The 27,196-nt window shown below is 41.5% G+C and overlaps 1 protein-coding gene across 3 annotated transcripts in view; it reads left to right on the top strand.

Moving 5' to 3' along the window:
* Nucleotides 1-27,196, top strand: part of PIBF1 (progesterone immunomodulatory binding factor 1) — a 95,949-nt gene that overhangs the window by 64,633 nt on the left and 4,120 nt on the right. For 2 of the 3 annotated variants that reach the window (XM_026705317.2, XM_087938022.1), the window contains exons 13-16: nt 5,282-5,372; nt 12,153-12,255; nt 14,815-14,945; nt 16,912-16,996. In XM_026705317.2, the coding sequence (XP_026561102.2) occupies nt 5,282-5,372; nt 12,153-12,255; nt 14,815-14,945; nt 16,912-16,996 (410 nt within the window). Of the gene's footprint in view, nt 1-5,281; nt 5,373-12,152; nt 12,256-14,814; nt 14,946-16,911; nt 16,997-23,507; nt 23,643-27,196 lie in introns of those variants that run through there. The other variant, XM_087938021.1, reaches the window with a different exon arrangement.

The raw sequence follows: 27,196 nt of genomic DNA, 5'->3' as shown, positions 1-27,196 counted from the left end.
TTGACACCCCTGTTTCAGAGGGCCGTTGAGGCCGCTTGGAGGTTCATCCTCAGGATCCCCTGAGTTGTGCTAATGGTTCCTGCAGTCTGCAATTTGTTTTCCTCTGGAAATCCGTTCCTACTCCCACGCCATTCAAACGGTCTTCATCCCAAACTGCACAGCTAGAAGACTAAAATTGCACAGCTAAACAAAAAACAAAAAAACCCACGACCTGGATGACTGAGAATCGCGGCAGATTTTTAAAGTGTTGCATGCTACTAAGCTCCTCAGATTTCTCATGCGGGCCTGTAAGATGAGTGAGTCTTTCACTCACCTGTCCCGCTTTTCGACGTGCCCCGAAAGAGGTGATTGCAAGCAGCGTCTTTACCTGGTTCAGTTTGATGGATGCCAAAGGCCTCCTCCTTATTAGCATTTAGCAGCCTCATAGGGAATCACGAAAAAGGTATTCCCGGAATGTAAAAATTCAGATTGCATAGTTGCCATTCTTTTTTTTTTTTTTTTTCTCATTTCTGCTGGCAACTAATGGGAAAAACTCATCAGCTCTCTCTCTAACCTAACAAACAAAAGAGATAATCTTCACATCGATACACGTGTCAATTTTCTTGCTTTGAGAGGCTCTCTTGTATTCTCAAGCGCTTAGTTTCGGGGCACGGAACTGGCTTCTTAGAAAACCTTTTTCGAAGTCGCTGGACAGGTGGTCCTCGGGTTACGACCGCAATCGAGCCCCAAATCCCTGGGAATAATAAGTGAGTTTCGTTTGTTAAGTGAATTTTGCCCCGTTTTATAGCCTTTCTTGCCACCATTGTTAACAGCCCGGTTGTTAAGCAGACCTGGCTTCCCCGTTGACTTTGCTGGCCGTAAAAGGAGTAAAAGAAGGGGATCATGTGACCTTGGGGCCCAGCAACGGTCATTAAGTATGAACTGGTTGCCAAGCATCAGAATTTTGATTGCGTGACCATTGGAGATGCTGCAAAAGTCAGAACTGCGAAAAATGGCCGTACGTCACATTTTTCAGCGCCGTTGTAACTTTGAACGGTCACTGAGCGAACTGTTGTAAGTCAAGGACTACCTGTGCTTTCTCTGAGGTCACTGATAAAGGGTAATAAGAGTTAAAGTCAATCAAGGGAAGTAAGAAACATAACACTTCGGCTGCGCAAGTTTTTATCCGTGGCAGAGGGGCAGGTTTAAGGTTTCAGTTATGCCAAGGCAGTTTCAGTTTCAGTTATGCCAAGGCAGTTTCAGTTTCAGTTATGCCAAACTTGGCAAGTTGAAGACTTGTGGACTTCAACTCCCAGAATTCCTGAGCTAACATGACTGGAGGAGGAATTCTGGGAGTTGAAGTCCACAAGTCTTAAAGCTGTCAAGTTTGAAGACTCCTGAGTTATGCGTTCAAGATCCTACACTTCGTGGGATCTTGGCATCAACTTGGGTGCCTGTCGCATTACCTTGCCATGATTAGACCTGGCCTAGAATTGTTGTATTGGGGGAAGCTTTGAGAATCTGTCTCAGCTCTTCTGAGCCACCAAAGGACCCCAAAAGTATGTGGCCCACTTACTTCTGGTGAACTCGGAGGCCTCTTGGGAGTCAGGAAGCTTAGTTGTAGCTTCCACGTTGGACAAGAAACAATGGATGGAGAACAAGGAGAGAAGCAACCTAGAGCTAAGAAGACAATTCCTGACAGGGAGAACAATTATCCAGTGGAACAGTTTGCCTCCAGAAGTTGTGGATGCTTCATCACTGGAAGCTTTGAAGAAGAGAACGGACAGCCATCTCTCAGAAATAGTAATAGGTCTCCTGCAAGACAAGGGTTGGACTAGATGACCTCCAAGGCCCCTTCCAACTTGTTGCTGTTACTGTCCCTGTCTTGGGCCTTTGAGTAGAGATCCCTGGCATTGAGCTTGGGACCTTTTACAAGCCAAGCTGGTGCCAACTCAGAGATTGACTCTCCTCAGACAGTAACATTGCTTGGGTTTCAAACCAGCAATTAGACTTTATTTTGGTCCCAGCAAACTCTCCGAAAATGTAGGTATCTTGATGACTAGAGCACCCCCGCCAGTCCACAACCCAGGACCAAGCCGGGCCCCGTTGAGAACCAGGCCATGGAAGCGGTGGGCTAGCGTGTGTGCGAGGCTCCCGTTTGTGTAAGCGGTAGGCGCTCACGTGAAGTCACCCCCTCTCTTCACTGCCACCACTGGAGGGTTCTCAGAGCTGGAAAGGTTGGACCTGGAGCAAAGTAGCTGCAGGGGTGGGCTTCAAAAATTTTAGCCACCGGTTCTCTGGCTGGTTGCTGGGTGGGCGTGGCCATGATGGGCGTGCCCTAGTCAGCCTCCTGCATCACAGTTTTTGCCCTTCCCGGGCTCCGGAGGCTTTCCTCGAGCCTCCAAGAGGGCAAAAATGGCCTTCCCAGGGCTCTGGAGGCCCTCTGGAGGCTGGAAACAGGCCCATTTCCGGCTTTTCCGAACTTCCAAGAGGCCCGTTTTTCACCCTTCCCCAGCCTCCATGTGAGCCCTGCACTTACCTGGGCTCCAAAACGGGTCAGATGGAAACTCCTGGGAAAGGAGGGGCAGGGTGAGCGGGATTTGCCGATTCACTGAACCGGCCATAAAATTTGCTACTCCATTAGCTACGGGTTTGCCCGAACCAGAGCGAACCAGTAGCAGCCCACCCCTGAGTAGAATGGACCTCGTATGGCTAACTAAGGCTCTGACAAAACTATGACTTCACTGTCTGGCTTCAGGAAAAATCGCTTCATCAGCCACCGCCCTCATTTATAAAACGGGCAACTTATTAACTTCCTTGGGCAATTGTTTGAAGGCGCTCCAGTTCCAAGCGATTCCTGAATTGCGGCAGCATTTCCGTTTCCTTCGGACCCTCTCCACCGAGACGGTCGTTTCTTCTCGTGTTCTTAGAGGCCAGGTTGGAGTCCTGGGTCTGAACGCTCGAGGAAAAAAAAAAACTAACCTTTGAGTTTCAAAACATTCATAAATAATCATGTAAGTGGGTTCAATTTTCATGCGGTTGGCTTTTTTACTTATCAGGAAGCTTATCAGAATCAGCTGTGTATTTATGCTCTTCTTCTACCCATCTTTCGATGCATGTTTTCAAATCAAAGGGATGGCTGCCAAAAAGATATTTTGTCCTGTACATTTTGTACTTGTGATGATTATCCTCTTTACTGTGTATAATTATGCTCTTGCACAGGCTGCCAGAAAGGATAAGAACACACACTCCCAGGGCAAAATGGTGCTGGATTGCTCTTTTCTAACACTTCTCTCTTTCCCCCTTCCTCCCCCTCCCTCCCTCTCTCTCTCTCTCTCCTCTCTCTTTCTCTCTCACAGGCACACACTCACATGCACACAACTTTTCAAAGAGAAACAATTTGCATCTCTCTCACACAGACACACGCACACTCATGCACACAACTTTTCAAAGGGAAGCAACTTGCATCTCTCTCTCTTTGTTTTTCTTTTTCTTTCTGTCACTTTTTTCTTTCTCTGTCTCTGTCTTCCTCTCTCTCTCTCTCACACACACACACATGCACATAGACACACACATTTGCATACACAACTTTTCAAAGGGAAGCAACTTGCCTCTCTCTCTCATGCAGACACACACACGCACAACTTTTCAAAGGGAAATGACAGTTTTTGTCTGCATAACAAACAGAATGAAGAAGCCCAAGATGTTCGTCAATTAATAATCGCATTACAATTCATTCAGTTGAATTTTCGGAAAAGCAAAGTCACACTATCCTTCCGATACGCTTCTGAATCAAGACTGATTCTTGGTAGCTCACACCTTACATGAAAACATATAAAACATACAAACTAAAACATATAAAACATATGAAGAACGGTTGCAGGAATTGGGTACGTCTAACCTAGTGAAAAGAAGGACTAGGGGTGACATGATAGCAGTGTTCCAGTATCCCAGGGGCTGCCCCAAAGAAGAGGGAGTCAAGCTACTCCCCAAAGCACCTGAGGGCAGGACAAGAAGCGATGGGTGGAAACTAATCAAGGAGAGAAGCAACTTAGAACTAAGGAGGAATTTCCTGACCGTGATAACAAATAATCAGTGGAACAACTTGCCTCTAGAAGTTGTGAATACTTTCCAACACTGGAAGTTTTTAAAAAGATGTTGGATAACCATTTGTCTGAAGTGGTGTAGGGTTTCCTGCCTAGGCAGGGGGTTGGACTAGAAGACCTCCAAGGTCCCTTCCAACTCTGTTATTCTGTTCTGTTCTTATAAAGTCACTCAGAGTTACCCTGTGGTAGGATGGGCCGTCAGTAAATTTAATAAGTAAATCTATTGGGTGGGGGAGCCAGAATTTCTCTCATGCCCCTTCCCTTTGAAGAACGCTTTGCTAGTGGCAGATTCTTCTCTTCAGGAAGTCATTTCAAAGAAAGAGGCTGCTGCCAAAGGAGAAGTATAGTTGAGCCCTGCATGCCACCTAAACCATCTCTCCATCCTGAAAGAACAAAGAGAAATAGATCCTTTTCCAGCCTGCTGTAGCCCTTTGGGACTGGGTCACCTAACACATTTGTGGTTAGGAGTGTGTGTGTGTGTGTGTGTCTCCATGGGTGTGTGTGTGGGTTCCTAAGTCAATAAGGAAAGAGGAAGAGGCACAGCATTTTCTTTCTTTGCACTGGCATGGAGTCAGAATTGCAGTTTGAAGGATTCCTAAAAGAAGGTGAACCGGGTGAAGTCGGTACGAAAGGAAATGGGCCAGGAAGAACTTAGATTTTATGCCTTTCTCTGGCTTATTCCAAGCCGTCCTGAAATCCCTGAAGAATGGATGATGGGTGGCTTATTAAAAAAAAAAATGCCTCAAGGAAATAATTAAGAGATGAAGAGAGAACAATCAGTCATACTGTTGTGACTTCCCATTGATTGCGAATGAATCGGCCGCCAATGGTAAATCTTGATTCAACCGGTGTATTTGTTCTTCCTCCTTTTGCTAACTTCCTTTTACCGCTTTGACCTCCTGATCTTTTTCAACTGCACTTTTTAGCCGCTGTTTATAGAAAAAAAATTAAAATCAAGCAAATTGAGCATCAGTTCCACCGATCTTAAATTAAGGCCAGTTGGTCTCCGCCAGAGGTCTCCAAACTTGGCCCCTTTAAGACTTGTGGACTTCAACTCCCAGAATTCTGGGAGTTGAAGTCCACAAGTCTTAAAGGGGCCAAGTTTGTGGACCCCTGGTCTACACAGCCCTGTCACGTTACTGGCGTTCCTCTTCTTAAAAGTGGTTTTTCTGATGGCCTGTTTTGTATTTTTCTAGTCGAGAATGAGGATGAGGCAGAAAGGGTTCTGTTTTCCTATGGATACGGTGCCAATGTCCCTACGACAGCCAAAAGACGGTTGAAGCAAAGGTAAAAGTGATGTCAACTTCCACACCAGTTCCCTCCCCAAAAGAAAAACCAAGGGAATTTGAGGAGCTTTAACAAGGGAGAGAAAGTATGCCCATTGCATTGAAATCAAGCTGCATCCTGACCATCCAAAGTCAAGTTATCTCAACATTTAAAGCAGGCAAACTCAATATCTGCACCCTTCGAATTAAAACTTCAACAAGGCAAGAAACCAAAGCTACAGATTTACATGTTGTCTTTCAAAATCTCCCTGGTTTAGCGAGTTATGGCTTTGGCATAACAAGATTGGAAGAAACGAAAGGATAGAGTAGGTACATAAGAGAAATTAAGAGAAGCTAGAGAGAATATCACCCAGTACCATCCATATGGGACCATTTTCAGCGAAAGCCAGAAATATTTATCTCTCCTTTATTATATCCTTTATAAGTTGTCAGAAATACTGAAACGTAAATATTTTTATACATTTGGTAGAAAGTATATCTGATTTGCATTTCTGTACTAGAAGGAAAAAAATCTACATTTCCAGATGGTAGTTCAGCAGTAGTGCGGGCAACATGTTGTCATCCACACCTGAAGTTGTGTTTCATATTCTGCCACACCTACCTCAACAATTCATCAGTCCCAAAGCCAATCTCCCTGCTCAATCAAAATGAAAGATGTGGCTGTTAGATTGAGAGCCAAAGGAAGGCTGCAGACAATTTAACGCAGAAGTAAAATATTATTCTGTTAATTTCAACCCATTTCTCTTACCTTATTCGGTATTTTCCCCCCCTTCTGTCTTAATCTGAAGCATTAGCTGACTTATCTAAGTTTGGTGTCTTCTTAAATCTCATAATTCTTCTTTCCACCTCTTCATCCAAGATATTGATTAAAAAAAAAAACGGAAGAGCGAGTGGCCCTTAAGTGAGTTTTGTGGCTGCCGTGATGTCCCTCTCTGGTTTCACGAGGAGCCCTGGATGAGCACAGTTTTTAAGCCAGTTGTGAGTGTGCTTGCATGCCTCCAACCCACACTTAAATGGCTTGCCAATAAGCATGTCACAGGGCACTTTGTCAAATGCTTTGCTGAAGACATAATGTAGTTTGTCTGCAGCATTAACAATCAAATATTAAGGAAGGTGGCTGATCAACAGAGGAGATAAGCTTAGTCTGCCTAATACTTAGCCATGCTGACTTCTGCTAATTGCTAGGAAGATCCGGGCACTGGATTGTCTGGTCTGCGAAACCCTACCACGGATTCGTTTATTATAATGTTGTTGGCAGTGAAAGCTAACCCTGCTCCCTTTTGGGAAGAATGACGGGAACCTAAAGCTGAATTAGGTAAATAAACGTGCACAAAATTCTGCTGATCTCTTACGATTTGGAGCAGGATCGGTGAGATATTTAACGCATTTCCTCACTTGCTGGCTTTGCTACAACTTGCAAAGGCCTGTGTAAAATGCAGCAGTGATTTTAGAAGGCCCAAAGAAGCCGCCTTCTTCAGAAGTTCCTACTCTACAGAAGGAGTTTCAGGCGGATGGTGTTTTTGAATCAGATATGGTTCCTTCGGTACGATGTTTCCTAAACTCTCTCTCTCTCTCTCTCTCCGAGGTCTCTTTGCATCCGTGAGAATTTAGGGCCATCTGTGGTAATTTTCCACACTTCCCACAGCTGTCCTGGCTAGTGGGCATCTTCCACTGCAGCCGAAAGCCATCCTGAGCACTTCACAAACTGTTTTTCATCCCAAATTCTCAGTTTTCATTCCCAGTTTCTCATCTGGAACGCTTGATGTTTCAACCATATGGGTTAAGCGTTTTTTTTTGTTTTTTGTTTTTTTCAAATGTTACTGCCATGACTGGTTGATGTAAGAAAATATCGATGGCAAAAATTGGTACCTTAGTTTAAAACCTTCATTAAAAATAATAATAATTCAGCAGGTGCATTGTAAATAATAGGGTACAATAGATCGGGCTTAACGCTAACAAATAGTTGTCTGTCTCGCACTTTCATCCTCTCCTCACCCTCTCTTTCTTTCACAGATTATCTCAGCCTTTCATCATAAACAGTCCAATCTGTCTCACTTTTTAGCTTGCAACACATCTGCATAAATAGGCTTATGCATCAACCCAAGATTGAAAACAAACAGACGTTCTTCTAAGTACACACTACCAGTCATCAGCCTGATTTATTTGTAGATCTCCAAGCAGCCCAGTTGCTTCTTAAAAAATAAATAAATCTCTTTATCACCACCCGGATTATATTTTCTGGCATACTTTTTTTTTTAAAAAAATCACCATTCAACCTAAATGTTCATTTCCCTGGATATATTTATCAGCTGGGCCACAGAAGATCAATTCACCTTCATTCAGATGGGCTTTGTCTTCCACCTTTCTATTATTTTACAGACATACGATGGGCCCGTTTTCCTTCCATTTCATTCTTTAAACCACATCTCTTACCACTGACTTCTATAGTCCAAGTTATCATCTTGCATACGCCATTAGGGTAACCAGATAGGCCCAGAGACAGAATAACAGAGCTGGAAGGGACCTTGGAGGTCTTCTAGTCCAACCCCATGCTCAAGCAGGAGAACTTAGTCCATTTCAGACAAGTAGTGGTCCAATCTCTTCTTAAAAGCCTCCAGTGATTGAGCACCCACAACTTCTAAAGGCAACTTCTGTTCCACTGGTTAATTGTCCTCACTGTTAGGAAATGTCTGCTTAGTTCTAGGTTGCTTCTCTTCTTTTTTAAAAAAAAAATAAAAATAAATGTATTAATCATATTTTTATCATAAAAACACATTTCCACTCATCACAGTGTTTCAATATCGGCGTTCACTCCATTGACACGCTATCTAATTATGTAGGTTGCTACCATATATTGCATATTTGTTTTAACATTCAACATAAACCAAATATTTACAGGCTTACAAACAGTATTTACCTCTCCTTGGTTACTTCCCATCCATTGCTCCTTGTTTTGCCTTCGGATGCTTTGAAAAATAGGCTGAACCCCTCTTTTTTTGTGGCAGCCTTTCAAATATTGGAACACGACTCTCATGTCCCCGCTACTCCTTCTTTTCATTAGAGTAGACGAACCCAATTCCTGCAACCCTTCTTCATATGTTTTAGCCTCCAGCCCCTTAATCATCTTTCTTGCTCTTTTCTGCACTTTTTCCAGAGTCTCAACATCTTTTTACAATATGTTGACCAAAATTGGACGCAGTACTCTTTAAGTGTGGTCTTACTGAGGCTTTATAAAGCGGTACTAACACTTCACGCGATCTTGATTCTATCCCTCTGTTAAGGCAGCCTAGGATTTCATTGGCTTTTTTGGTGACTGCCGCACACCGCTGACTCATATTTAAGTGTTTGTCCGCTAGGACTCCCGAGATCCCTCTCACAGTTGTTGCTATTGAGCTAACTTTCACCTTATCTGTATCGGTACCTTTAGAGGGTTTTTTTGCCTAAGTGTAAAGCTTTAGTTTTCTCTTTCATTTTGTCAGATAGAGCCCCGTGTTCAAATCTTTTGAGATCCCTCTGGATCTTGAGCCTATCTTCTGCTGTGTTGGCTATCCCTGCCTGTTCAGTGTCTTAGCTTTAGACTTCCCCTGCCTATTATAGCTGGGGTCAACCCAGGCCTCTCTACAACACCATTTAATAAGACGTTAGTCAATGGTATAGGCCACTTTCCCCGTGAATGATCAGGACCGCATCCAGGGCTTGGCCACAATGCCAGAAACATAGTTACAACCCAGTTTGATCTTAGGGTGTTCACACTATTCTCGATAGGGACTAACTAGCAAGCTAACAAAGCACTTCTCATCAACTAAGAGGGACATGGAGGCATTAGCTCACAGTCCAGATTCCCCTAAGTTTCCCATTTGAAAACGTACGCTCTCCTGTCCCGGGGTGAATTCGACAACTGGTTTGTAATTGCTGCTTTTAGCTGCAAAATATACTCTCCTCCCAACAGCCTTTTGTGCCACCTCCCACCCAGCGTGCCTGAACTCCCTCGCATTATCTTATCAAGTAGGATTCCAGTTAGACCTAATTTAGGATTAACGTTGAAAAAACAAAGAGGGTAAAAAAGACATCTTTGCTTTTAATTCCCCAAGAGTATAAGCAATCCTGCCTTCCTAATTAATTAAGTTTGATGGGAAATAAATCTGACATGTGGTAAGCTGATTTATTTGGCTGGATGTTTCCATCTTTTTTTCCTTCCCCCCCCCGTCCCCTCTTAGATTCAGTGCTGAATAATAAAACCCTATCTGTCCCCATCTAACAAATCATATTTTTCAAACCGTTGAAAGCTCTGCTTGTCTGGGGAAAGTTAAACCAGTAACAAACTTCCCCTCTTGTTTATCTACGGTTAGTTGTCTATTTTTTTTCTTTCATGTTTGACACAGAACATTTCATTTTTAGGATGTGCTGAGGTGCTAGCCTGCGGCTTACATGTATTGGGCCTTTCTTGCTCCAAGGACAAGTAAACAGATCCCAAAGTGGCATAAATGCTTCCCTTCCTGTACATATACTCCACAGTCTTGTGCCCATTCCAGGCGACGGAATTGGAAACAGAAAACCATTTACCCCTGCTTAACTGAAGCTCAGCATATAATGAGTTCATTTAATGAAATTCGGTCTGAAAGCAGCAGGGATTTTTTGGGCTGTGCGTTTTGGTTGTTTTGTGTGTAACTTTCAGCAAAATATATATTTTTTTTAAAAAAAAGGAAAAAAAAACCCACCCTCTTCTTATCCGCTTGCACTTAAAATGGATTTTACAGTGTGTGAATCAGCGCAAGAAAAAATGTTGGAAAACCTGCAGTGGTTTTTCTCAGGACCCCTTTGGGGTTATCTTTTGTGGAGGGATTTGGTGAGCTTCACACTGAATAAATTCAAAATGACACCCCGGGTATCGCGTGTAAGACAAAACTGCGATTTTACAATCATGCTAGAAAGACAGCTTCTTAAGTCAATGACTTTTAAAAACAGCATTGTTGGATAATAAATCATTTGGGGTTGTTACAGGTTCTCCTTTTTTATTGCCGTTAATTAATACATTTGTGAAAGTGAAAACAAACCTTAATTTCCAGACCTGAGGTTTCCCAACCTCAATAATTTTAACATGAATTGACTTCAATTCCCAGAATTCCCCAGCCTGGGGAACTTATGGGGGTTGAAATCCATGAGTCTTAAAGTTGCCAAGATTGGGAATCCTGTTCTAAAAGGGCCAGCCATTTTACAAAATAAAAATGTAAAACAGATTTGTCAAGGACTTTTTTCTGAATTTGTGGGGGAGTCAAGCCCCGTCCAAGTTCTCCTTTCCATCTTCTTCCCAGAGGGATTTTCTCAGTTCAGGCTGGGTTCCAGTTTGCAGGAAGGAGAAGGTGCTTTTACTGGGAGATCTTTTCCTCTGGAGCTTGCAAAGAGTCTTCCTCTGGGAAGAGAAGAAGAAGCCATCTCACACCAAAACCCACCTGTGCACTGAAGTCTAGATTCCAAACCTGATACAGTCAAAAAGATTGTACTTACCACGATTACCTGGTTGTGGATACTCCCTTATTATTTCCTTCCTTAAAGCCCTCATCTCCCTGAGTGAAGGTTGTGTTGTCTTGAATGTTTTGGTTTAAGGTTGTTGGTTTTTTTTACAAAAAAAAAAAATTAAATTGCTTCATAGAGTTCCTCCATTGATGTTACAAGTATTGAACTTAAATAAGGGAAAGAAAGTTTTTTTTTTCTGTAATGCCTATTTAAAAGTAATTTTATGGTGCTTGAATGCATCCTGATAGCTATCTAAAATGCAGCTTCTAGAGTCAGTTGCTACTAGAAACCTGGCAGTTTAATTACAGTGTGAGAATGATGGGAATATGCGTCTAATCCAGTTAAAATATCGTGTTTTGGCTTTGGGCTTCAAACTGTAGTGTTAGAAAATGATACAGCAATAGCACTTAGACTTATATACTACTTCACAGTGCTTTGCAGCTCAGGAAGGAAGGAAGGAAGGAGGGAGGGAGGGAAGAAGAAGGAAGGAAGGAAGGAAGGAAGGAAGGAAGGAAGGAAGGAAGGAAGGAAGGAAGGAAGGAAGAGGGAGGGAGGAAGAAGAAGGAAGGAAGGAGGGAGGAAGAAGAAGGAAGGAGGGAGGAGGGAGGGAAGAAGGAAGGAAGGAAGGAAGGAAGGAAGGAAGGAAGGAAGGAAGGAATCAGAAACATATGCTAGGAGAATCCAGGAAACCAAATTCCTTTATATAGTCCCAAGATAATTAACTGCATTAACAAGTTACATACATTTATGCATTCAGGAAGAATGTGTGGTTCATATGTTGTATACTATACAGTGTATGAAAGATATGCTGCAAATAATATATTTTGCCAAATTGCATGTATAAAAGATGTCAAAAATATGTAATTTTTTTCTTGTGTGAGGGAGTTGCAAAAAACTAAAACATCCTAATACCTTTTTTTTTAAAAAAAAAAACCCATCAAAGTCATTAGCTACAAAAGAAGTCTTCAAATCTGACTGTTTCTACAAGCTACTCCCCTGAGAACAGGATAAATCCTACATTTCTCAAAACTAGCGTTTATCTTGTTACAGGGGACCACATATGGAAAGTTAAGAAAGAATGGATGTGTAACATCAATTACTGCTCCAAAATAACTTTAATCAAATGCCCCTGCCCCTGGTAGCTTGCAACCTTCTATGTATATTTTAACGGATGCTAAGGAAAAGAATTTGAAATTCTACTTCAAATGATGTCCGGTTTAAAATTCTATGATTATTATTTTTTAATTTTATTTTTGTCTTGGCACAGTGTGCATTTGGCAAGAAGATTGCTTCAGCTAGAGAAGCAAAATACATTGCTTGCAAGAGATTTGGAGCGCCAGAAGGAAGAAGTTGCTCGCATTTCACAAGAGGTATAATTTTTATACACACACATCTATATACATACACACCTATACATATACATATATTTCTCTCTGTGTGTGTGTATGTGTAAATTATAAGAAAGCATAATTATATGGATGAAAAGAGAGCATGTTTGTGGTTAAGACATCAGGCTAGAAAGCAGCCGGCCATGGGTTCAAGTCCCTTCTTGGCCATAGAAATCAGCTAAGTGACTTTGGGCTAGTCACTCTCTCTCAGCCTAACCCACCTCACAGGAAGAAAGTGTGTTGCATATATTCTCCATCTTGAGTTATTTGTAAAATAATTTTTAAAAATTATATACGTGGACAATTGTGGACAATACTCCCATGCTAATCCTTCTCAGTGCAATTCGTGTTGCTCTAATAGCAGAGATGAAAAGACAGATTATTCTGCAGACTAAACAAAACAGAGACTAGACAGATAAGCCTCTCTTCTCTGAATAGGAAAAAACTAGCAAAACAGGTTTAGTTTTCTTAAAGTTTCTTTTTTAAATGCAGTACCTATTTATTTATTTAATATCTCTGCCCATCTCAGACAATATAACCTTGAGCACCTACCAACAATAACACACGCAAAATAAAACAACCTCTCTCCACTCCTAGATTAAAGCCATCACACACGCACAACCCTGGGCCATATCTCTCATCCCAACTCAACTCATCTGTTTTGGTTTGTTTTTTTTTGTTTTCTGACGGGCTCTACCTTCTAACTCAATTAGGATCTGGGCTGGTTCTCAGAAGGTCTATCCACAGGCCACTGGTGAGTTGGCCCATCCAGAAGCCTTCATAATTGTCTTCTGACATGCTCCTCAGTCATGGATATTTGAAAATAGAGGAGATCAGCAGTGGGATCCTACCTGTTCCACTACTGGTTTGGTGATCGTTTGCGCGTGTATCTAACGCATGCACACAGTTTTCCCCCACACCAGCTGAGGCCTACAGCGCCAATCAGCTGAGAGAATAAAGGAAAGTGCAGGAAGAGCCGATCCTATGCTTTTCTCTTCTTTCTCCTCTCAGCTGATTGTGCCAGGATTTTTTTTTTCATCCTCTCAGCTGATCGTAGGAGGCTTTATTTTTTTTTACTACCGGTTCGAGTGAACCAGTCCGAACCGGGAGCGTACCACCCTTGGAGGAGATCCATAGCCAAGGAGGCTCGCCATTTTCAGTTCCAGGGAGAGAAAGAGTACAGAAAACCATTTGGCCATTCCCACCCCCGACCTCTCCCTGCATACAGTGCTGACTAAAGCAATCCCAACTTGGTTTTTCCAAGATAAATCTTGATTATATTTCTTTGGAGATACAGAGAATCCAGGTCAGCACCTGGCCAGCATGAATGGATTTTCAAAAAGCGAGGAAGGAAGGGCTCTCCCTGACTCCTTGTGAACTGTCAGAAGACATTGTTCTTTGCTGCCTTCTAAACAGTAAAACATTTGCCTGGGCTCTGGAAACAATACAGTTCAACAGACTTCTCTCTCTCTCTCTCCTTCTCCCTGTCTCTCTCTCTCTCTGTGTCTCTGTCTCTCTCTTTCTCTGTCTCTCTCTGTGTGTGTGTCTGTCTTTCTCTCTCTTTCTTTTCTTTCTTTAATAGCAGTGCTTGCGTTTAAAAATTCTGGGTTGCCCCAAATATGCATCTCCTCGCAATTTCTTTGAAGTCATGTGATATATATACATCATTTTGAAGTTCTGCTGCCCTGCAAATAAACTGGGGAAAATAATCCCAGGCATTGACAATCCCTTGCAAATAATACAGAGAAGGGGTGCTTAGCTCCACCTTTCCAAGTGATCTTTATATATGCTATCAGGATTACATTGTGTGGGAAAGAGAGAGAGAAACTAAACAAATATGTATGGAGCTTCCTTTCGTGATTTAGTACGATTTGATTGCTTATTTGTACCCTATAACTATCATTGAGTGTTGTACCTTATGATTCTTGATGAATGTATCTTTTTATGTACACTGAGAGCATATTCACCAAGACAAATTCCTTGTGTGTCTAATCACAGTTGGCCAATAAAGAATTCATTCATTCATTCATTTAAATATTCGTCTTTTTTTTCCTTTTCTTTTTTAAAAAATTTTATTATTATTCTTTTTCACACTTTACAAATCTTAACAATAATGGTACAGTGACATCATTATTACATATACCAATCTCGTGTAAATACATACATTTATATGCATTCATACACATTTATCTACAGTTCTCTTATCTCTATTATTCTTATTTCTATTGTTCAACCATTTGTACCAATTGTCCCAAACTCCGTAATATTCTGACTCTTCTTTATCCTTTAATTTTAACGTAAGTTTATCCATTTCAGCACAATCTATGATCAGCACAATGTAAGATTTTTTTTGAATTACTAATTCCTCTGACAGCGTATTATTTTGTTTCCAACATCGTGCGAATGCTCTTCTCACTGCTATCAATATACGTAGTAGGATATATTTAATCTTTTTAACCTTATTTTCCTTTAATTATTCCCAACAGGAACAATTCCGGTTTTTCAGTCTTTTTTCCAATCTTTTTTTTTCTTTTCTTTCAGCGAGACAAAGCAAATTCTCTGTTGAACCAAGTGCAGCAGCCCTACAAGTACCTTATTGAGTCCGTGCAGCAGAGAGATTCCCAGATCCTCGCACAGAAAGAACGGATTGCTCAGCATGAAAAGGACATCAGGTAAAGACTCCAAATTTGGGGTTGAATTTCCTTTGGCATCTAGAATCTAGCAGCCGGTTAGAGAAGAACAACTGAAGCACTGAGTCAGCCATTGAGCCACCAGGCTAACTTTCTGAAAATGGGGACTTTCGGTCTATTAAAAATTGAGGGTTTCTCCTGATGATTTCATAGCCATAATTCTTTGGACTCTCTTTCTTAATGGTGTAGAAGTCATTGCCTCCTTAACAGCAATGTTCCAATATTTAAGAGGCTGCCACAGAAAAGAGAGGGTTGATGTATTCACCAAAGCACCTGAGGGCAGGAAAAAAGACAAGCAATCTTGACTAGGAGGTTGGACCTCTCAAGTTCCCTTCCTGTTATTCTTCCAGGTTATTTTTTATTATTATTATTATTCTCTAGTCCAGTCATCGGCCTTTGTAAATCTCTTTTGATTACTTAATTAACTTGGTTCTCCTGCCCCACTTACGTGGCTTAGCTTAAACTTTGCTAATCATTTGTCTGATCTCTTTCTCCAGTAAGACTTTCCTTTCGCCACTGTAGACAATTCCATCCTGTTATCGTAGGTGTCAGAAGGGGAGGCTTAAGTGTCTCGTTGATCCCATCAAGAACTCTTCCTATAACTGCCTAGAACGTTGAATAGGCTGCGGATTAGGGCTCCACTTCAGATTAACAGAGTTGGAAGGGACCTTGTAGGTCATCTGGTCCAACCCCACCCCCACCCCCCCCAAGCAGGAGACCCTACACCATTTCTGACAGGTGGCAGTCCAGTCTCTTCTTGAAGGCCTCCAGTGATGAAGCTCCCACAATGTCCGAAGGCAACTTTTGTTCCCTTGGCTGATTGTTTCCACTGTCCCTAATTATCCATTCAGCAAAAGTGTCCAGAAATGTTTTTGCTCACCTGATTTTTTGACTTAGCTAGATGGAAGAAGAGTGTCACTAATTGTTGCCTGGCTGCTTTCCCATTGTAACTTCTGAGATTTGAAGGACAGGAGAAGACTTCTCGTCTTTATGAACCATCCTTCCAGTCTTGAAATGTGGGGGGGGTCACCTCTTATTTTAGTGTTCAACCTGCATTCTTCATTAAACAGAGAGGATTTCCGATGTTCTTGGAAGTCTCCTAAAGCCTCATAATTCAAATCGGAATCCTATCCAGGTGTTTTTTGGTTTTTTTGCCACCACTTTGAATCGGAAGGGCCAGAAGCGGGAGTGGGCTGCTAAGGGTTCACGGGAGTTCAGGAGAACCCCCAAATCCCTCTCCTGGATGACCTTGCCCACCCCGCCCCTCTCAGGGGTCCCCACGTGGCCCATTTTGGATGCAGGTAAGTGCAGGGCATCCTTGGAGGTTCAGGGAAGGCAAAAAACGGGCCTCCCAGAAGTTTGGGAAGGCCGGAAATGGGCCTGTTTCCAGCTTCCAGAGAGCTTCTGGAGCCCGGGGAGGCTGTTTTCACCCTCCCAGAGTCTCAAGGAAAGCCTCTCAAGCCCGGGGAGGGCAAAAACGCCCCCCCTCCCCCATTGTGGTTCAGGAGGCCGACTAGGCCATGCCCACCATGGCCACGACAACCAGACAGAGAGTCCTTTGCTAAAAATTTGGAAGCCCACCCCTGGCCAGAAGCATAACTTGGAATAGGGCCGTGATTGAAACGCAGCCTACCTGGTCTGAATAAAGTCAAATTAAAAGTCATTGGCTCAACTGGTTCCTCTCTCGCTTGGAAAACGTAACAAGGCCTGAACTATTAAAGCCAACAGATCGAACACATACAAAATCTTCGTCATTTGGTTTGTCTTTGCTTTGGGCGCTACTTTAAATTATCTATATGGATGGTAGCTCAAAGAAAATACTCACGTTTTTTCCCTCTTCAAAAAGGACCTACGTGTGCTTAATTCTCAGCAATTTATGTTAAAACCAGCATTGCAACTAGAATACGGTGTTTACATTTCCTAAGTCATTTTCTTTTCTGCCCACCAGTCAGTTAAATGAAGAGAAAAAGACTTTGCTGAGGGTCAAGAACCAAATGGCAGCAGATCTGGAAAGACTTCTAAATCACCGTGAGGTAATTGTCTTGTTTTACCCCAGTTATTACTGTATGCCAGTTCCCTTGATCATCCCCTTTGAGCTACTCATTTGATTTCAGCTTTCTAGCTTTTCAAAAATAATTTCTAAAGTGCCTGGGAGGGTTCTTCTTGCACATCTAGGAGCCGTGGTGGCAGAGTGGATCGAATGCAGTATTGCAGGCTTACTCTGCCCACTGCCAGGAGTTTGATCGTGACCGGCTCAAGGTTGACACAGCCTTCCATCCTTCCAACGTTGGTAAAATCAGAACCGAGATTGTTAGGGTCAGTAAGCTGACTTTGTAAACCACTTCTCAGAAAACAACAACTGAATGAAAAACTGCTGGTGACCTTCTACCACTGCACCATAGAGAGTATCTTAACTTACTGTACCTGTGTATGGTTTGTCAATTGCACAATTGCAAATAGGACAGCACTCCAGAGGGTTAAGGTCATTGCCCAGAAGATCATTGGTAGCCCTCCCCCGTCTTTGGAAGTGCTTTAGAGCTCCCACTGCCTTAAGAAAGTTCAAAACATCCTCAAAGATCCATCTCATCCTGGGCAGCCTTTTTTTTGAACTATTACCATCTGGCAGACGGTACAGAATAATAAAAACAAGGACAAATAGGCTGAAAAACAGCTTCTATGCCAGGGCAGGAGCTCTGTTGAATTCTGTTGTATAGTGCAGTGTTGGTGGGGTGTTGGGGGTTTTCAATTCAATGTGTGGAGTGTGAAGGATGTGTGTTTGTGTTTATTTTCATGGTCATGATGTGCACCGAAGATGGTGTTTGATTTCGTTGTACGAGGTTCAGTGACAACAAAGTAAACTAAACTTAGAGAGTGCCATTTAAAGCACCATGGAGTGGTATATAAATCTTAAGTGCTATTCTCTCTTTCCTATTTCAAATGGCCACTGTTAGCTTCTACCCCAACCTTCCCCTCCATTGTAAACTCAAGCCCTCGATGCATCTCATTGCCACCAGCCTTCCACCAGTTTCAGCCCCTCCTTCATCCCAGCACCATCCCATGACTAGGTTCCCACTTGGGGTCACCAGTCTCCATGGATGGCGCTCCTTCCCACCCCTGCATCTGTCTGGATCTCTTGGCTGAGGAGCAGAAGGAGCAAAGAACAGGGAAGCCTTAGCTCATGTGACATCACTTCCTTCCTCTTCTGAGTATCAGCACCTGGAGGTTCTCCAAGTAGGAAAAAGGCTTCTCATCACTTCAAGGGAAATACACAAAGCCATCAGGCTCTTGCTAATTTTCTGGAGGAGGGGATGGAAGTAGAGGAGATAAGGAAGGAGCCATGTGTCTCTGACTGCTTAATACCAATTTCAACTGTTCCAGGCATCCTTACCATCACTGGTGCTGTGGTGTGAGAACATTGGAAGGACCATACAGGATTCCCACCCTCTTCTCTGATGCCTTGTTCTCCTCACCACAATTTGTCCTCTTTCTTGATCATGTCTGAGTGGGAGGACTTGGAGGGATGAGTTCCATCTATGATACAAAGTCAGAATTTAACATTGTGGTGGAATTTGTTTCAACAGTTTAAAAACATACAGCTTATTTCTTCCTTCACAATGTTTCGTTGCTCTTTAACCTATTTTCCAGGCAAGTTCTAGCTTTGATTGTTGGCAATTTTCAAACGCTAAACTGAAAAGCTCGATTAAATTCCAAAAGAATTTCATGGCAAGAACTCTTTGTGCCTTAATTTCCATGTATCTGTCTGCCAATCCATATATTGGAAGCCATTGTCTTGGATCCATAATGATTATGTTGTTACGTATGCACTCTAGTATAATGTATGCACTAAAGTTTAATATAGACAGACAATATCTCCATATTATGCCCTTAATATATGGCGCCACATAACATTAACAGAAAACTCATTCACTTCTGCAAACTAATTGCTTCTCAAGCCAAAAATGTTTCAAAGCTAGCTAACTTCGTGTTAATAAAATAAATGTAAGAGTTTGGAATTTTCTGTGCATGTAAAATTGTAGGTATTTGTAACTTCTACAAGTGTTTTCCAAATTTAGCCTCTGAATCATTACTAACCTTGATTTTCATATGCCTCATTTACTGAATGGATTTTTCATATGCCTCATTTACTGAATGGATTTTTTCCCCCCTGAAAAATCCTTTACCACATCTACTTGTTTAGGACCTGTATTAGGAAGAGAAAATCACTATAATGATTGATTTATTAATTTGACATAAGAGATGTTCTTCAAATCTCTTTCCTCTATTAGTGCAGTTCTTGTACTTTTGAGAGCACTTTCAACGGTTTAGACAAATCTACCTGTTTTTTTCCCTTCCAAATCATCTAACGGGGTTTTTTGCTGGCTGCGACTAGAAGCTTCACTGCTGCATTTGCAGAAAGGGCTTTGAGGCTGCCATTTATCGCAGCCTCTCCCACACCACATGCACAAAAGTGTTTCCGTAAGCACTTTTTACACGCCGAACAGTAGAAGGAAGACTGGAGCAGGAAGTGAGATCAGCCCAAGTGTGTTAGAGTTTGCAGCAGAAATCCAAGTCCAGAAAGCACACAGATGATTGATTCAGCAGGATCATTAACTTCTTTATAAACATAACGAGTAAATGTACAATACCAGTAGTTTCTTCCAACGTGGAAAGGTTACAAGCAAACACAAACAGAAGCAGTTCCAGCTCCAGTTCAGAGCAGAGCTCAGTTTTTAGCAAGCAAGTTTCTCTTTCACTTTAGAGATGAGCACAGAACAGAGATAATAAACCAGGCCCAGATTCTCCCTTTTAAGTTTCAGCCCTCAATTCAGCTCTCATTGCCTGACCTTGTTACTAAAGCTCCATTCCAGTTCATGAATATACTCTGACAAAGTGCTTGTGAAAATCCTCCACTGTTCAGACCTGTCTCTGCCAGCCGGCCTTTTCACTTGTCCATGGAAGTCTCCAGTTGGAGGCCTTCAGAAATGGGGAGGTCCACTCCCAGAATTCCCAATGCTGACCACGCTCAAAGGGTGAAAGGCGCCCTGATGCTGAACAGTTGGTCTCCAGCTTCCTTCATTGCCTTTCAGGGTTTCTTTATAATGGCATTAAAATCAGACTGCAATTAAAGTGAATTGATAGCAATGTTGCAATACTTGAGGGGATGCCCCAAAGAAGAGGGGGCCAAGCTATTTTCCAAAGCACCACAAGGCAGGACAAGAAACAATGGATGGAAACTAGTCAAGGAGAAAAGCAACCTGGAACTAAGAACTTTTCTGAAAGTGAGAATAATTAACCAGGCTTGCCTTCAGACATTGTGGGTGCTACAACACTGGAAGTTTTTAAGAGATCGGACAAGATTTGTCTGAAGCTTGTAGATAGTCTCCTGCTTAAATGGACTAGGTCACCTCAAGGTCCTTCCTGACTATGTTATTCTACGTGCTCTGTGTAATGCGGCTGAATTTTATTGATACCAGTTAGGTTGTGGATTTTTTAATTTAACCCTCAAATATGGTTTTTTTTTTTTAATTTCTACATGTACTTGGAAAAGCTAAAACTGAAAAAAAGGGCGTATGTAGGTCCATGGATTTTTTCAAAGGAATTAAGACACTCCAGATTTGTGCACTGTATGTCTGAACCCTTGAACTGCCCAAAGCCAATCTTTCTGGCTTTTTACATTGACGCCATAATTAATTGCCAAACAAACGAAAGCAGCCCCAAGAAATTGGAACTGATTTGGGTCAACTTGACCTCAATCCTAGATGTGTGCTCTTTAGCACAGGAGTGGCAGGTCATGCTTTATATATTCTTATATAATTTACATTGATAGATGAGGGAACCGTGCATGATAGGTCTTGTCCTTACCTCTTTCCTTGGGTTTTCCAGGCTGCTGCAGATGGAGAAGTTCAGATTTGACAGTCTTTCCCTGTGTCCCTTCCGCCTCCCTGGGGGCTTGTGTTCCCTGGTTCTTTGCCAGCCTCAGGGGAGAAAATTTCAGGTTTTTTTGTAGAGCTCCTTCTTCTCCTTCAGGAGCTGATGATTGCAACAGCCCAGAAAGATGGAGAAGTAGTCCCTAGGCCTAGAGAATCTTCTGTTTGGATCTTAAGAACTGGAAAAGCAGGAGCAACTTTTGGGGGGAAGCTCTGGGATGGCAGTTTACCAGCTGTCTGCAAGGAATATAAACCCTTCCATTCCCTACTATACTGTCAGAGCTGAAGAAACTTCTTGGATGAGAACCAAAACATCTTCAAAAGGAAAAACAAGGAAGTCTAGTTGCCTCCTGAGAGGGAGGGGGAATAACACATTTGGGACAACCATGATCTGGATGACTGAGAATCTCTACAGATTCTGGGATGGACAGTCTTGGTTTTATTGACACTACCTCCATCTGGGGTAGTTGAGATTCTCTGGGGGCAGACCAGCTCAAGAGTTGGAACAGCAAAAAACGATGTGTGGTGTGCACAAAAATACGAATTAAATCATCTTTGAAGCTTTATACTTCTGCCTCTGCCTCTAAACCCTTGGCTACCTTCTGGCCTTCTGCCCATAAGAGCTGTTCCATTGTTAAACTCACCTGGCTGTGCAGGAAATCATCCCTTGGCCCCAATGACTTGGCAGATTTCTTCTATTTTGTTTGCCCAGAACGGATTACAATTCAGTTTAAATATATCTACATATGAAATGCAAGAGATCTGTCTGTCTGTCTGCCTTCGATAACTCTCTGGGCAAATATTTCCTCTTCCTTAAGCTCTTCTCCAATCTAGCCAGCTTTTTCCAAAGGCTAAATAATCTGCCTAAGCATTTCTGTTCTTCTTAATTCTATCCCACTTTGTTTGAATCTTTCTTAAACTGCGGCGATCAGAACCAATATCGGACTAAAGATAAAGTCAACAAGTACAAACAAGTTGGCATTGTGGCTTCCCCTGTTTTGGAACATGTACCCCTGGATGTGTCCAGAACCTGTTTCACAAAGTGCTCTTGCCAGGTCAGGCATCCAGAGCCTGTCCTTAAATTCTGTGTATACCGTCTTGCATTGATTTCTGTTATTCTCATTCCAGTTTATCCACTTTTATCAAGATCATTTTGACTTTTATTTCTGTCTTCTGTTTGCTACTGGGCCATATTCACCAGTAATCTGCAGATTGGATAAGTATTCTCTCTACTTCCTCGTGCAAATGATGCATGCAAATCATGGAGAGAATTTAACCTTGTGGCACCCAACATATTAATTTATTCCTGCCATGTAAGACTTCATTGAGAAATATGACCAGAATACAATCTTCAGGGCAGTTGGGTCTTAACTGAGTATCATGGGACACTGTATAAATTATGTACATTTTCAGCATTTTTATATTTTTTACGTTTTCAGAAGTCAGTCAGCCAATCGGAAAAAAGAGAAAAAAATAAATTTGTTCTTGAAAAATCCATGTTATATTCAGGGTGCTTGGAGATCAGTAGCTTTCTGATCTACTCTAGAATCTTCCCATGGTGGGTGGATGGTCTGTAATACCCTGGTCTTTATTTTTCCTCTTTTGGAAGACAGATGCAGAAATTGCTCTCCTGTTCTCCAAAGTTTCTCAAACAAAATGCCTCGTAGTTAGGCCAGCCCTCAAATCCCTTAAGTCACTGAGGATGGAGATTAGCTCACATGAGATTTTGCACTGATATTACCTAGTTTGGTCATGAAACCAAGAAAGCCACCAAGGACCCCACGATTTTGAACTAATTTAGATAGAGATATTCCTTGACTCTATATGTTTATCAGTCTGTAGTTTCACCCAGCAATCTTGTCCTGTTATTCACTGTTTCCTTGAAACCCCTTTCTGCCTTTAACTGATGAGTGTTTGGTAGATGGCCATCTTCCCTGTGTCTTTTATCTTCCTTTTCTTTTAAACATTATCAGAGAAGCCCTTTTTTATGTATCTTTTGGTGTTTTCCACCGAACACAGCTCATCTTCAGCCTTTTCCTGTTCGTTTTTATTTTTTATTGCATAAAATACAAAAAGAAGAAGAAAAGAAAATAGGACATTAAAGGAAGGGAAGGGAAAAAGGGATGTGTGAAATACAAGTGGGAAGAGAAAAAGAAAGAAAAGGAGGCAACTCTTCCCAGCACAGTACAAGATAAACACACTCCAGCCTCAATTTTTGTCTTTTACATATTAAAATATAACTAGCCATTTCTATTAACACCAAATCTTTCTAATCAAACAAAACCAAGATCAAACTTTCATATTTTTTTTCCTTCACAATCACAAATTCCAGAAGTGATCTCCAAATAAGAACATATTTTCCTCTTTAAATAAAGTATTCAATTTAACCATCCCTGCTTTTATCTTCTTTACTATGGAAGCAGTATGTCTTTCTCTTTGCACCTAGTAGTCGTTGTGAACTGTCGCCATTTTTATTTACAAAATTTATTCTATTCTTCCCAATTCTTCGGTCTTACTGAAGTAAAAAAAAAAAGAGGGGGGGGGACACCTTTTTTAAATCTTCCTTTCATCTTTCTCTTTCCCTTGAAGTGCTAAACTTTCATCACTCCAATTCCAGGCTGGCTGTTGATCCTCTACCTTGGGCAACTTCTGTCTTTCTTTCTACCTCCTGGATACACCTTATTCTGCCTTCATGCAGTCCCTAAGCTTACCTGCATCTCTTCTTAAAAACAATTACAGTATTATGATTGGCTTTGGCTTGGACTGAACATTTATTTCTATGGAAAAGAAGAAAAGTTTGGAGAAAAGGCTTCTGAGGTAAATTAAGTAAGTTCCTCCCCTCCCTTTCCCTTCCCTTCCCTTCCCTCCCTCTTCTCTTTCTGTATGTTTGTCTCTGTGCTTAAGCAAGTCATTTTTTTGCATATGTATTAAAACCTGTTTCAGGCCTGTGAAAACAAAATGCTTAGTTCTTTTAAAAGTCCAGCCAGGCCACAATGCAGTCATCTTTTTTTTTTTTTAATTTGGTACGTTCCAGGTTTATGGTTACCATTAATGTGCTGTAAGGACAACCCCTATCCCAAGGCTATATATAATCTCCCTGCAGCCTTGGGATAGGGGTTGTCCTTACAGCACATCTACAGTATTTTGTACCACAAGTAAGCCTTAAGGGCCTATTCTCACCTGCAGCGAGCCACAATTACCCTATTAGGTGACTGGCAAGCCATTTACTTTTTCTACTGTCTTGCTTTATCAGCATTCTTTCCCGTTCATTGTTTCTTATCTTGCAGAATGTTGGTTAGTGTTGAACATAAATGCTGTATAGAAAACAATAGAATTTTTTTTAATGCCTGGAACCCTCAACAAATAGATTCTTTCTTGCAGGCATTTTGTGGATGGGAAGTGACAGGTTTGAATAATTTCCCCAATTCCTTCAAAATATCCCCCTTTCCCTCCCCAAAAAACACCGGCACACATTTGCATTTATTGTATTCTATAAAATAAACACAACATTGAATATAATTCTGTTTTCAGGAAACTCAATTTGCATATGCTACAATCATAATCAGGGTTTATTGTAATGCAAATTTATAGAAAAGCATCGCAAGCACCTCACATTTTGATTTATAAGGGGAAAGCTCTATAAAATATGGGCAAATTTTGTTGTGTTGTTTGGCTTGCATGATTGAACTGGAAATTACATTATAAGAACGGCATTTTTGAAGAAAGCCAAGCTGCATTTATTTAAGATGTCTTTTATCAAAAAAGGCTGGAAAGATCATCCAACTACTTGGATTTATTGATTGATTTGTTTAATGATTTGTTGATTACTGACTCTTTCAGTCCTATTGTCATAGGTATATTGTCCCTAGGCAGCAAGTCTGGTTTTTTCATTGGTAAAAGCATTTTGCCCTCTGGTAGTTTATCCTGATAAGCCTCCATTGCTTTAAGAAATTAGTTATATGTCTTTTGATTTAGTGTCTAACAACACTAAAAAATATTAAAGCACCCCATCAATTAAAATGTGCCTACTATGTGAACAAGTCCAAGATTGTCTACTCTTTCTGAAAATGCTACAATAGGATCCCTGCTTTCAGCCTACAGATCAAGGCCCTTAATTTTGCTTATAAAATGCATAGTCCAAGGAGTGCTGAACTTCTAAAAATAATGCTGTAATAGGAAATTCTGAGGAGACCATACAAGTAGGTAGGTAGGTAGGTAAGGAAGGAGGGAGAAAGGGGGGGCAGTTGAAGGGAGGGAGGGAGGAGGAAGGGAGAGAGGGGCAGGGGAAGGGAGAAGAGGGAGGAAGGAAGGAGAGAAAGGGGCAGTAGAACAGAGGGAGGGAGGAAAAAAGGAAGGGGCAGAGGGGCGGGAAGGCAGAAGGAAGGTCAAAGCCATTTTTACTGTTGAAGCTGTTTCATAATTCCATAAGTTGTGTTTCTTCTATATCTTAATTATTTTTTTTCAGCTACATTGGGTTCTGAGGCTTGATCCCACTGGTGCATTGCTCCTCAAACTGAATGCACTCAATACATTCCTCCTCCTCCTCCTCCTTCTCCTCTTCCTCCTCCTTCTCCTCCTCCTCCTCCTCCTCCTCCTCCTCCTTCTTCTTCTTCTTCTTCTTCTTCTTCTTTCATTCCTGGGCTGACAATCTCTAAACTCAAATGGATTCCTGTGTTTTTAACCCAAACCAAACATTTTGTAACACAAAATAATCACAAGACAGCTGAAGAGTGTCATTTATTCATAATCCCTCCAGGTTCTGCCTAGACTCTCTGCAACTGTCAGTGGACCTTATCGAGGTGGTTGATTGGATATCGTTCTGTTATTTTTTGTGTCATCCTTTCCAAGAGGACAATTAAAGAACCTAGTGTTATGGCAGTCAGTGGCCCCTAGGAACCTTTTCAGACAGATGCCTCAGATAAGGGTCAGTCTGCAACCATCATCATCCCCACCTTGGATTCCTTGGCACTCCAGGAGGCAGATTTGATACTGGCTAGAGACAGTGACTGAAAGCAAGAGTGGTTCGACCCCTTTAATTTGATTTGTAAGCTGTATTCATTGCTGAAGATGTCAGATATGGCTATGGTAACACACACACCACAGTTCAATCATAGTTGAATGACTCCTGCTCTACTGGCTTCATGAATTGCTGTGGGAAAGCCTTTAGAAGGAAAAAGACTTCTGGCAGGTAGTTGGGAGCATGTCACCACTTGATGATTCAATTATTGCAATTGTTTCTTGAGCTTTTAATCTAGTGTCTTTCATTGCCCAGGTCAAAGTGCTGGCTTGGATCTTTAAACCTATGAATTGTTTGCAATTTATAGTAATAATGACTGAGAGGCAGTTTTCCTCCCAAGTGAATTTGTCAACCATAGCTGTGTGAGCTACTTTTCAAATAAGAAGTTTTTTTCCCCCGTGGCTGTCTCTGGATATTTCAACTGACTTTCTTAGGCTGCCTTATTTATTCTCTTCATACAAAACTACTTTATGATTGTGGATCAGATCTTTCTCCTTCCTCTTTTGTATCCTCTCTCTTTTTCTTCATGAAATGAAAAAGATAAGATTCCTAAGCCCAGCCTCAGAAATAATCAACCGACAAATCCTTTTTTTTTAAACTAAAGTTCTCAGTAAAACCCATTGCAGCATCTTATCAATAATATATCCTTCAAACCTGAACAATAATGATTTCCTCATCACAAGACTTACACCAGGCCAGGCTTCAACGAAGCCTCTTAGGATGTGGAGAATCCTACAACTTACTCCGATGGTTCATGCAGATTTTGTCCAGAAAGATGAGAGGTAGTTAAGTAAACCTCTAGGAAAAATTAAAGGAGACAATAGATCTATCAAATTGCAGTATTTATTTTAGGATTTAAATTTAGCATTTAACTTTTAAATTACAGAAAAAAGCTACTCATTCTTTTTGTGAATGAAATGAAAAGTTGTTAGTTATCAAGGGAGAATTTTGAAAAACAGTTTGAACTAGCTAAATTAAACTTAATTGAGAAGTTTGCTTGCTTGCTTGTTTGCTTGCTTGCTTGATTTTGAATTCAGTTTCTAAACCCATACAGATGTTTATTAACCTCAGAATTGGCAGATTGGGTCTTTATAGTGGAGATGGTGCTTTACTTTATACCAGGGATCTCCAACCTTGGCAACTTTAAAACTTGTGGACTTCAATTCCCAGCTGGCTGAGGAACTCTGGGAGTTGAAGTTTACGAGTCTTAAAGTTGTCAAGGTTGGAGACCCCTGCTTTACCCAGTATTATTTCTGAGAGAAGATCTTTTTTTCATCTGAAGGACCTTC

Source organism: Pseudonaja textilis, chromosome 8 (genome assembly GCF_049901715.1).
Source record: "Pseudonaja textilis isolate UNSWEBS1 chromosome 8, rPseTex1.2, whole genome shotgun sequence".
Taxonomy (NCBI): Eukaryota; Metazoa; Chordata; class Lepidosauria; order Squamata; family Elapidae; genus Pseudonaja; species Pseudonaja textilis.
This window is presented reverse-complemented; position numbering and strand designations above follow the sequence as displayed.